This window comes from Carlito syrichta, unplaced genomic scaffold (genome assembly GCF_000164805.1).
Source record: "Carlito syrichta isolate Samal-C Ts95f unplaced genomic scaffold, Tarsius_syrichta-2.0.1 Scaffold297395, whole genome shotgun sequence".
Lineage (NCBI taxonomy): Eukaryota > Metazoa > Chordata > Mammalia > Primates > Tarsiidae > Carlito > Carlito syrichta.
Window position 1 is genome coordinate 9259 of NW_007241491.1, and position 11310 is coordinate 20568.

General features: G+C 62.1%; 1 protein-coding gene across 1 annotated transcript in view; it reads right to left on the bottom strand.

Annotated features, from left to right (window-relative positions):
• MYL10 (myosin light chain 10) overlaps positions 1–10823 on the bottom strand; it is a gene marked incomplete at its 5' end in the record, with an annotated part of 14910 nt that extends 4087 nt beyond the window's left edge. Inside the window, 4 exons of the mRNA XM_008054656.1 lie at positions 2215–2319; positions 3330–3405; positions 4140–4232; positions 10761–10823. Of these exons, the coding sequence (XP_008052847.1) occupies positions 2215–2319; positions 3330–3405; positions 4140–4232; positions 10761–10823 (337 nt within the window). The remainder of the gene's footprint in view (positions 1–2214; positions 2320–3329; positions 3406–4139; positions 4233–10760) is intronic.
• Between the last annotated feature and the right edge of the window lie 487 nt (positions 10824–11310).

The window sequence follows — 11310 nt, forward strand, 5'->3', positions numbered from 1 at the left end:
TGCTGGACACTCGCAGCCCTGCCGTTCCTGGCCGTGGTGGTGGGGACCGCTGGGCAGGCCGGCCTCCCTTCCGTCCTCCCCGGAGAGGGCCCCTGCCAGGACTGTGAGCCTCATAAAATGGGCCGCAGAGGGGCTGGTTGCCTCCCCCATCGCAGCTGGAACCGCACCACACAGTCTCCTCTTGCCAATTAGCTGGGTGAGGCCGCCCTGCCGGCTCCCGTCCCCTCCCACTGGCCTCTCACGCAGGCTGGCCAAGTTTGCACGACAGGCTCGGCTGGAGCCCTGGTCCCGGCGCCCCTGCAGAAACGGGAAAATCCTGCAGCCCTGCGGCCCCCACCAGGCCCTGGGTCACAGCTCCAGCTCAGCCACCGACCGACACAAGCCTGAGGCCTCAGTCTCCCCATCTGTGAATCAAGGCCCATCGTCAGCTGCAGAAGCCCCTCCTTTTCCCCTGAGCGCTTCTGAAGGGGCTCACCGGACCCCTGCTCTCACAGCGGGGCCTCACCCACTTCCGGCACACACCGGGGCAGGAGGTGCCCTCTGCCTCGCCTCTTGGGCCCAGTCCCGGGCAGTCCACGCCACAGATCCAAAGGCCACATCTCCAGGCCCCCCCCCGGCTGGCCTTAACGAGTTTCCTCTGCGTGAAAGAGGCAGGCGCTCAGTCTGCTTCCTTTGAAGGCGCTGGCTGGAGGTGCACACGACTTTCCCACCGTGCCTGTCACTGCCCCAGCCTCCCCGGCTTCTGAGCTCTTCCAGGAGGCGGCCACGGGCCTGAGAACAGCCCCTGACAGCTGCCTAGAGGTGGCCCAATGGCACCTGGCTCAGCCGGATGGCCCAAGTTCAAAGCCTGCCCCAGATGGGGCCCCTGCCTCCCTGGCCCTGGGTGTCATCTCCAGCCTTCAGGCTGGCCAGGACGTGGCGTGCGGAGGCTGCCAGACTCTCCAGGGGGCACAACCCCGAGAGTGTTGACTTTTCACCCATAAAATGTTCACTGCTTGCCCTGTAGAGGGATGGAAGGTGCCTCCCCCAAAAGATAGGGCCACCAGAGCCTGTGATTGTCACCTTATTTGGAAAAAGGGACTTTGCAGATGTAAGTTAAGGCCGTTGAGAAGATCATCCTGGATTATCCAGGTGGGCCCTCAATCCAATGACAAGTGTCCTTCTAAGAGGCAGGCAGATTAGCCAGAAGAGGAGGGCCGTGTGACCACGAGGCCTCGATGGGAGGCCAGGGGCCGGGAGAGGCCAAGAACGGACTCTCCCCCATGCTGAGCCGCTGACCGTTCGTTCTCAGCCTCCTCCTGCAGAACTGGGAGAGGACACTTGTCTGTGGTTCTGAGCCGCCAGGTATGGGGTCGTCTGTGACAGCAGCCTTGGGAAACTCACATAACCCCACTTGAAAGCAGACAGACCTGTCCAGGGTCACCCTGGGAGCAGTGGGAAGCCAGGTCTTGACCCTACACGCAGCCTGGGAGGTTGGGGAGGGGGTCGGCAGGGGCGGCCTGAGGGTGGGGGTGGCAGCTCACCTCCCAGGACACCGCAGCTGGGCTGGCCCCCCTGACCAGGAGCAATCTAGCCCGAGGGTGTCATTACAGGGAGCTCCCCAGGGCTGGGGGAGAAAGAGGACAGAGATGGCCCCTGCCCCAGGCCTGGTGCTGTGTCTCAGGAGAGGGCAGTTGCTAGAGCCGGGGTTTGGGGTTGAGGCTCCATCCCGGCCACTTTTTGCCAGGGCCCTTGGGGCGGGTGTCGTGACCCCCCCGAGCCTGAGACTCCTCGTCTGTGAACGAGGCTCCCTGATCCTTCCTCTGGAGGCTGCAGTGACTACAGAACGAGACAAGGTGACTAACCCGCCCTACACTGGGGTCGGCCTCAGGAACTTTGGGAAACTCCTCCCCCAGCACCCCTGCAGCTGGGACAGTGAGGCAGAGCTGGTGACACGAGCCCACAGGTCGGGAGGTGGAGCCAGGAGCAGGGGATGAGGCGGAGGCCCCATCCTAGTGGTGGGCAAAGGGCCGACAAGGTGGTGTGGCCCCACTCTGTGACGCAGAGGTGGAAACGGAGGCTGGGCCTGGGAGGTGTGTGCGCCCCGGGGCTGGTGTCTGGAGGCCACACCATGCTCCCACCTGGGGTGTGTGTGTGTGTGTGTGTCAGGGGCACTTGTCACCTGTCCTTACCGCCCTGTGCCCCACCCCCAGGGTCCCTGGCCACCTGGCTCACCCTTCAACTTCTCCCCGAACATGGTCAGGAAGACTGTAAAGTTGATGGGGCCGGGGGCTTCCTTCACCATGGCTTCCAGCTCTTCATTCTTGACATTGATGCGGCCTGGGGGAGGGAGAGGAGGGGCGCCCAGGAGCCCAGTGAGGGACCCTGCCCGCCGCAGCCCAGCAGAGCTGAGCTCAGGTGGCAGAGGGGCCTGCAGGCTCCTCCACCCGACCCCCACTCAGCCCGTAGGCCCGGCCACCTGCCGGGGAACACTGCTGGGGGCGTTCTGCCCTCGGCGCTCAGCTACTCCCAGCTTCCCTGGAAAGGAGAGCAAGTCGCTTCTATCCCCATTTTGCAGGCGAGAAAGCTGAGGTGTGCAGGGGCTGCGGGCCGGTGGCTCACATGGTGTCCCAGGAGGGGGTCGGTGGGCTGCTTGGAGGTGGGGACACGGGGACTCCTCAGGGTCCTGGCGGACATACCGATTCCCAGAGGCCCAGGGGACCACACAGAGATGAGCGAGTTATGACCTTTCCCCCACCTCCACCCCCTGGGCGCCTTATGGTCCTTCTCTGGCCTTTATTTTTTTTTTTTGAGTCGGAGTCTCGCTCTGTCGCCCAGACTGGAGTGCCCTGGCCGCTCCCGGCCACCACAGCCTCGACCCGCTGGGCTCCGGCGATCCTTCCGCCTTGGCCTTCCGAGTAGCTGGAACTACAGGCGTGCACTACCACGCCCGGCTGATTTTGATTTATTGTAGAGATGAGGTCTCGCCAAGTTGCCCAGGCGGGTCTCGAACCCGCGGGCTCAGGCCATCCACTCACCTCGGCCTCCCAAGGCACCGGATGGCAGGCTGAGCCACCGAGCCTGGCTTCTCTGGGCTTTAGAGGGGCAAAGCCGCCCTGGGAGTCGAACCTCCCCCCCAGCTTCTCCCCTGTCCCCTCCCATGCCCAGGCCCCTCCTGTGCCACAGGCTGCTCCTGTCCCTGCACTGTCCTCCCTTCCCTGGCCCGGTCCCTCCCCACTCCCGAGAAACCTCCCTCCCTCATGCTCTGCGACCACGGTCCTGCTGCCCCCAGCTGCCCGCCCTCTTCCGCTGGTCTGGCCCCCAGCGTCCCTGGCTGCAGCGCCACCCACCCAGTGCGGCAAAGGTGTCCCTCAGGTCTTCCTTGTCGATGAAGCCGTCCCGGTTCTGGTCCATGATGGTGAAGGCCTGACGGAGACACCGGCACTGAGCAGCGCCCGCCTGACGGAGCCCAGCCACTCTCCCCACGCACCTCCCCCCGAGGACCGGCCTCCTGCCAACCGTTGCCCAAGGACCCGCAGGGCAGGTCTCTCCGGCCACCCAGCTGCGGGACTCCAGGCCCATGGCCTCGTTTCAGACTCACAGCAACCCCAGTTGACAGAGAGGGACACTGAGGCTCAGAGAGAGAAAAGCCTCACCTGAGGTCATGCAGCAAGCACGGGCTCGGGCACAAGGAGAGGAAGGGACTGCCCAAGGACGGCAGGTCACACATCCAGGACCTGCGGCATGGCCTCAAAAAACAACACAGGCTGGGCGCCGTGTCTCATGCCTATAATCCCAGCAATCTGGGAGGCCCAGGTGAGAGGATTGCTTGAGCCCAGGAGTTCCCGGCCAGCCTAGGCAACAGAGTGAGACCTCGTCTCTACACAAGATCAAAAAATTAGCTGGTGGTGTATGCGGGTCGTCCCAGCTACCAGGGAGGCTGAGGCGGAAGGATCACCTGAGCCCAGGAGGTTGAGGCTGCGGGGAGCCATGATCGCACCACTCGCACCCCAGCCTGGGCAACAGAGTGAAACTCCAGCTCAAGACAAACAAATACATTTTTTAGCTCCCGGGGACTGAGGCTGACCCTGCACCTACTCCCCAAGGAACCGACACGCGCTGGGTGAGTCCCCCCAGGGCCCTGGGGGCAGCTGACCGACCTCCTTAAACTCCTGGATCTGGGACTGATCAAACATGGAGAAGACGTTGGAGCTGGCTCCGCCTTCGGCCCTCTTCCGGGCTCTTCTCGGGGCCTGGAGGTACCAGGGAGGCCGTGATGGGTCAGTCCCGCCCCCGAGCCTTCTCTCCCAGAGCCCCGCCCTCCCCAGACCCCAGCAGACAGGTGGACTTGCTGGCCATCAGGTTGTTTCTCCACCTGCGGCAGCAACCCTGTGGGGAGTCCACCCACGGGGCCAGATGGGCTCTGGCAGGAGCGTCTTTGCCAGCCTCAGGCTCTGCCCCAGGCTCCAGCCTCCTCCCTGCCACCCCCCATTACCGCTGGAAATCCGGCCTTGCCATCTAAAACCAACCCCAGTGCTCTCAGGTTAACATCTGGGCTCTCAGCCCTGCCAGCCTGGCCCCTGTCTGCCTCCCAGAGCTTCTACTTTGCCCCAAACCTGCCTTCTCTCCTGCCATCTGCCCCTACCATTCCCTGCCTTCCAGCTGGAAGAATCCTACCTATCCCTCATGATGATATAAAACCTCTGGTATGAAGGTAGGATGTTGTGAAACCTCTGTAATATTTATAAATCCCTTCAGCTCTGTGCCACCTCCTCCGAGAAGCCTTCCCTAGCCTCCCCCCCCGCACACAGCCCCATCTTGGACCATCACCCACACAGCACGGACCACTGTCCTGCCATTTCTCACCCTGTCTGTCTCCCCGACCGAGGGGAGACACCTCAAAGTCAAAGTCCAGTCTGTCCCATCCCTGGGGTGGGGTCTCTCCCTCCCCCACCCCAGATCTGGCTCAGAGTGGAGGTCAGTCTGTCCTTGGAAATAGCTGCCCAGAGCTCGGGCGGACCCACGCAGCAGCGGGCAGAGCGGGCGACCACCCATGCGGAGTAGCTGGAGGGTCTCTGGCCTTCCTGCCCCCAGGAGTCCGGGTGCCCAGGAGTCCGCCATCAGGCCTCTGCTGAAAGCCCGCGGGCGCCCAGCACCTCCGCCAAGCCCTTGCCTGCCCACCGGAGAGCACGGGCTTCCCTGACTGACGCCCCTGCCCCCAGCCCAGCGCCTGTGTGGTCTCCCCTGCCCCCAGCTCTCTGCTGTCCCCACCCCCTGCCTCAACCCCTCCGGCTCCCGGCCCCATCAGAAGCGGCAGCGCCGGCTGACTTATAATTAGCTTTTACTGGGTGCTTTGTCTCCACTAATCCTTTGAAAGGGGGCTGGCAGGGCGGCCAGGACGTTATGGTGCTGTAAAACCTCTGTAATATTTATAAATCCCTTCAGACATCATAAAGAAAAGAACTTCCCTGCAGAGTTCATCTCACATAATTACATATACATTTCCCTCTGATTAATAAAAAATGATCACTTCCGTCTGCGGGAGACTCTGCCCTTTCTCTCCCAGACCTGGTCTCGGCCTGGGCGTCCCCCTCCCGGTCTCTCATGACAAGCCAGACACACGTTGCCCTACTGTGTCCCGGAGCCTTACAAGGGACGCAGGGGTCATTTTCTCTACCGCATGAGAGGGAGTCCAGGACTTTTTGCAACCCGGCTGTCTTGGAATTCCCCTTGTAGAATGTCTCCCTCATGAAATTCCCCTTAAGGAAGCATCTCCGAGAGAGAGGGGTCACCCAGACCTGGGCTTAAATCCTGGCTTTGCTGAAAGCTCACGGCCTCTGTGATGTTGAGAAATCCACTTGCCTGCTTGGGACCTCAGTTTCACGTTTATCAAAGCAAGAGAATGCCCACCTCAAAGCATCGGGACACATACTTGACCTGGGGACCAGAGCTGAACCAGGCTGGTCCTTGTTCCTGAGGGGCTGGCTCACAGCCTGCTAGAGACAGGCAGTCAAGAGAGGGCCGCGGAGGAGGGGACAGGTGCTGAGAGCGCAAAGGCCCACAGGCCCTCGGGCAGTCAGAGATGGTGAGCTGAGACCTGACAGCCGAGTCGGGGTTCTCGGGCCAAGCGGGCTAATGAGACGGGTGAGACGCGGGCATGAGTGAGACCGAGAGCCCTCAGGGAGCCCCCGGGCCGGAGCCCAGGGCAAGGCCCAAACAGCCAGAAGGGCAGAGCTGGTGAGCAGGCTCCTCTGCAGCCAGGGGAGCACGGGCCGGGAGCACCCACCCCCGAGCCCCACGGGAACCAAGTATTCCCAGTGGCAGCAGAGCCCCAGCGTCCACGGCAAAGCCCAGCGTCTGGCCCGTCCAGCCCCTCCGCACTCTTCTTCGTGGCCCGCTTTCCCCTCAGCAGTGCCCGCTCAGTCCAGGGAAGCAGAGACGCAGGTCAGGACCCACATGGATGGACCGGCCACCCGTGGAAGGCAGCCCGGGGTGGGCCAGACTGGGCATGGCGTCAGGGCTGACGGGCCATCAGACCGGGGACAGACAGCACCCACTCAAGGTCAAGAACATCCACCAGAATCAGGGTGAGTTCAGGCAGGGGGCGGAGGTCAGAATCGCCAGCGAAGTCAAGGTCATGGGAGCAGGGCAGAGTGGAAGAAGGAGGTGAGGCTTGAGGCCGGGGTCAGGAGGGACATTCCCCGGGGGTGGGAGGGCGGGGACCACAGTGCCCAAGCTAAAGCCGGTGGGAGTCACAGGTCTGGGCGGCCGGCGGGGGAGACGGCACGGGGAAGGCGGCCAGGGCGGGAGGCAGGGCAGCCTGGCCTACCATGGTCTGGAGAGCTCCCTCGCGCTGCAGCCGGGCTGGGGACAGCTCTGGGATGGCCCTTAAATAGGCCTCCCTCCCAGGGCCCTGCACCTGCCAGGCCCGGGCAGCAGTGTGGAAGGACAAAGGACAGGACGGGGACCTCCCTGCCAGGCATCTGCTTTGGGCCACTCGGAGTGGGTGGGCAAAAACCACGGCCCCAGAGACCGCCTAAGCCCTGAGGATCTCCGCAAGCCCCGGGCCAACTGTTTCTCCAGAGCCGAGGGTCAAAGGCCCAGGAAGGGGCCCGTGGCCAAGGACACACAGTAAGTTGAGGCTGGCAGCCAGTTAGGAAAGACTTGGCCATGGGCCGTGGAGGTCAGGGAGCGCTCCCTGGGTCAGGGCACCCTATGGGACACGCAGACGGCACGGCGGCCAGCTCCCTTGAGCTACTGGAGGCTCAGTCCTCTCGTGGGAAGAGTGGGGAGGACGAGACACGCCCCGGTCTCTTCGCCGAGAGGGTTTCTGCCCCAGCCTGGCCCACGGGGAACCCTTCACCCACGTGCCCACGTCTCTGCAGCTGTCAGGGCCGCCGGCATGCACCTTCGGCCCAGGGCCCCTCGGGCTCTGAAAATGCCCACGGTGTTGAGAAAGCAGAGAGACAAACAGAAGATCTATGGAGCGGGAGGAAAAATAAAACATAATTAAGAAGCCCGACATCCTTCAGTCCTGGCCTTCCACACTCCAGATGGATGTGGCCGGCCCTACCAGGCCTGGCCCAGCCCACGAAATCTCCAGCAGATGTGCCAAGCACAGCCCACACCTGCACCCAGCAGGCCTCCCATGTGTCCAGGGCAGCCCCGGCATCCCGGGCTCGGCCTTAGGGCTGACCGGCTGCCAGGGCCGGCAGTGCTGGGTTCAGGCAGTGAGCCCAAAGGTCCCAGGAGCTAAGAGCTTAACTGTCCCCAGAGCCGGGCCCGGGCTTTCAGGCCTGGGTACAGCTGATCTCCTGCCTTGGGGAAAGGGCATATCATAATAATAAAAAGAGGAGCTCACATTTATCAAACACAGAAGGTCAGGCTATGTCCTATAACGCGTGTCCTCACAGTCAATCCTTACCCCATTTTCCAGGTGAGAAACTGAGGCACACAGGGTTTAAGTCCCTCACCCCAGGCTGGTAAGAGGGACCAGGATGAAAGCTCTTATTTCCAAGGGTTCCAGAAGGTTCTGCCTGTCTTAATGCTCCCCTCCTCCTGCCCCCATTCAGTCGTCCCTGACTATGGCTGCCCCCGGCCAGCCTCTCCGGTGTCCCCGAGCCTTTGTGGTCAAGCAGCCCTCCCAGAGCTCGGGCCAGGCCCTGCGTGTCATCCTCTGACAGGGCTCCTCTCCTGGCAACCCCTGGGGGGCCAGCTGCACGCTCCACAGGTGTCCAGCCGGCCAGAGTGAAGGGGACCTGGCTCGAGGGACAGAAGCTCGGAACTCAGTCCCCGCCGCCGCCACCTGCTTTGGGAGACAGGCCACGAGACCAAGGCGGGCGCCTGCCCCTTCCTGGACCTGGGCAGCAGGACCGTGGCCGTGGACGGCCGTTCTGCGCCCGTCTGGGGAGCCTGGCCCCGGGGCCTCCTGGCTCTAGGCCGGCAAGGGGGAGAGAGATGCCATCCGGAGCCTTGATGCCTGCTTCCTGCCTCCGGCCTCCTGCTGGCCAGAGGCCTCCTTCATCAGGCAAGAGCTCTTGCCTCCGAGAAGCACGCCCAGGACCATGGGGGGTCCCGGAGGCCCAGGACAGGCCTGAGCAAGCAGAGCTGCCCGCCCACCCGGGGGAGGAGACCTGCAGGACAGAAGCGGGTGAGCTGCCGTGAATCCTCAGGGCTTACAAATTAGTCTCCTGGGTTTCCTTCCCTGCCTCCCCCAAAGGCCCGGAGGCAGAGAGGACCAGTCAGTCTGGTGGAGCCTGGAAACCCAGGGTGGGGTGGCGGGGAAATGTTCGTCCCTGGGGTGGGGCTGGTGAGGGTGCGGCGACCACGAAGGGGAAGCTGGTGGCTCTGCCCTCGCTGAAAGACCCTCGCTCAGAGAGGCACAGACCCTCAGTTTTCCCCATCTGAGAAAGGGTGCCAGCAACCGGGACCCCTCGAAGCTGCCGCTGGGCAGCCTAGCGCCGTGGGAAGCAGGTGGGCTCCGGCGGCCCAGCCCTGGGGTTTGCGGGACAAAGCCCCCCACGTAGGTGGAGTTCACGACAGATCTCCCAGGCTCTCCAAGCCACCGCTCCCCATCAGCTAAGTGGGGCTACAGCAACTCGGTTGTTTGGCTCAACTGACCACAGGGCCACGGCCAGTTCTTGGGTCAGGGACACTTCTAAGGGGTCTCAGCTCCCAGCGAGGGGATTCCTGGCAGCAAGCAGCCTCTGGAACTGGAATCCAGCTCTGCCTGGGCTGAGTCAGAGGAACGCTGAGCCCCTTGCAGAGAGCACACCCCCTTTCCAGGGGTACCTGGGTCCTGGGAGTGACCTGGCCAGGATGGGAGCTTAGAAAAAGACCACCTGCCCCCTGGCAGGTGACAGCTGCCACCCAGTCCAGGGCAAGCTGGGGAGGGACTTCCCCTCTCAGCCCTCACTCCTCAGGGTCAGCAGGACGTCCCCAGGCCCCAGTTCCAGCCAGCCACCACCCTGGCCTCCACTGTTCCCCAGAAGCTTTCAGAATGCTCCTTCCTACAAGTCTTTGCCCATGTCCCTGCGCCCCCATCACGACTGCCTTACAATACGCCTCACCTCCACCCCAAGCCTTCCCATCTCCCACCCCTCCTCTCCCCTCCTGGAATCACTGTGTCTCCGAGACCTCGACCCTGCAGAGCAAGGATCAACCGCCTTCCCTTGACCTTGGGCCCTCACCAGCACTGACTTCAGTGTCTGCCCAGATGGACCCCAGAAATGCCACTCTGAAAGCCCACTCCCAGGCTCTCACATAAGCCCTGACTGCTTTCCCCCCACACACAAAGACTGCAGACTCCCAGTGGCTCCTTTGTACACAGGCTTTCATGTGAGGTGTCCTTGCTGAAAACTTTCCAGTCAAGAAGGCCTCAGCAGCCCAGGGGAATCCATTGGCCCACTGAACCCAGCCCTGCCAGATGCTGAGTGCCCTTTGCAGCTTGCACACCACCTGTGATGGGGAGCTCACCACCTCCCATGCGAATCTCAAAGACAACTCAAATTCTCATGGACTATCTACTGCGGTGCTCTTGGGGACTAAGAACTCACCTTTGATGATGCCTGGGGTTTGGAACATTTTAGTGACCGAGTCAGATACTGTGTACTGAGTTTGTTCATCCATTCAATATTTATTGAGTATTTACTGAGTTCTGGGTGCTGCAGACAGAGGTGCATGAAACAGCTGTGACTATCAGAGTGGCGGGATCCAGACAGAGCATGTCACTGCCCACTCAGAGGGGACCGACAACCCGGGCCTTCCAGAATGCAGAGGACACAATGAGGGTGGTCCGTATTTCAGGAGAAGAGAAGGTGAGCGTGTGGACCCCACCCGCAAAGCTGCTCAGATGTGAAAGCTGGTAGCACAAGGGCCAGGGTCAGTGGGTGGGGGACCAATGGGACAGGGCTGCTTGGAGGTCCAGGCTGGACCATCGAGAGGTGAACTCAGAAGTCCAAGCAGGACCCAGCCGAGAGTTTGCAGACTCGGCTCAGAGACTCCCTTTGCCCTAGTCTAGGGTGACCTCAGGCCCACCAGGCAGACCAATCCTACCTCTTCCTCCCCTCCTAGCCATCAACCCCACTAAAGCCCCTGGTGTCCCCCGCCCAGCCATCAAAGTCGCTGGGATCACAGACCCCTTGAATAGGATACTTCTCACGTGCTGCCATGGGCAAGCAAACACTTGTAGCAGCCAGAGCTGTTAAATAGGAAAGAAGTGCTCCAGGAGACATACTTCTTAGTTGTAAAACTTTCCTTAGGCTGGGCGGGGTGACTCACACCTGTAATGCCAGCACGATGGGAGACTGAGGCAGGAGCAACACTTGAGGCCAGGAGTTTAAGATCAACCGGGGCAACTGAGCGAGACCCCACCTCTACAAAAAGTAAAAACAGCCAGGCGCAGTGGTGCACACCTATAATTCCAGCTACTCGGGAGGCTGAGGCCCTGGGAAGATGGCTTGAGACCAGGAGTGAGCCAAGGTCGTGCCACAGTACTCTAGCCTAGGAGACAAAGCAAGACTGTCTCTAAAACTACAAATAAATTTTTAAAAAGTGTCCTCGTCGGCCGGGCTCGGTGGCTCAGCCTGTCATCCCGCGCTTTGGGAGGCTGAGGTGAGTGGATTGCCTGAGCCCGCGGGTTCAAGATCCGCCTGGGCGACTTGGCGAGACCTCATCTCTACAATATATCAAAAAAATCAGCCAGGCGTGGTAGCGTGCGCCTGTAGTTCCGGCTACTCGGAAGGCTGAGGCGGAAGGATCGCCGGAGCCCAGCAGGTCGAGGCTGCGCTGGCCGGGAGCGGCCACTGCACTCCAGTCTGGGCGACAGAGTGA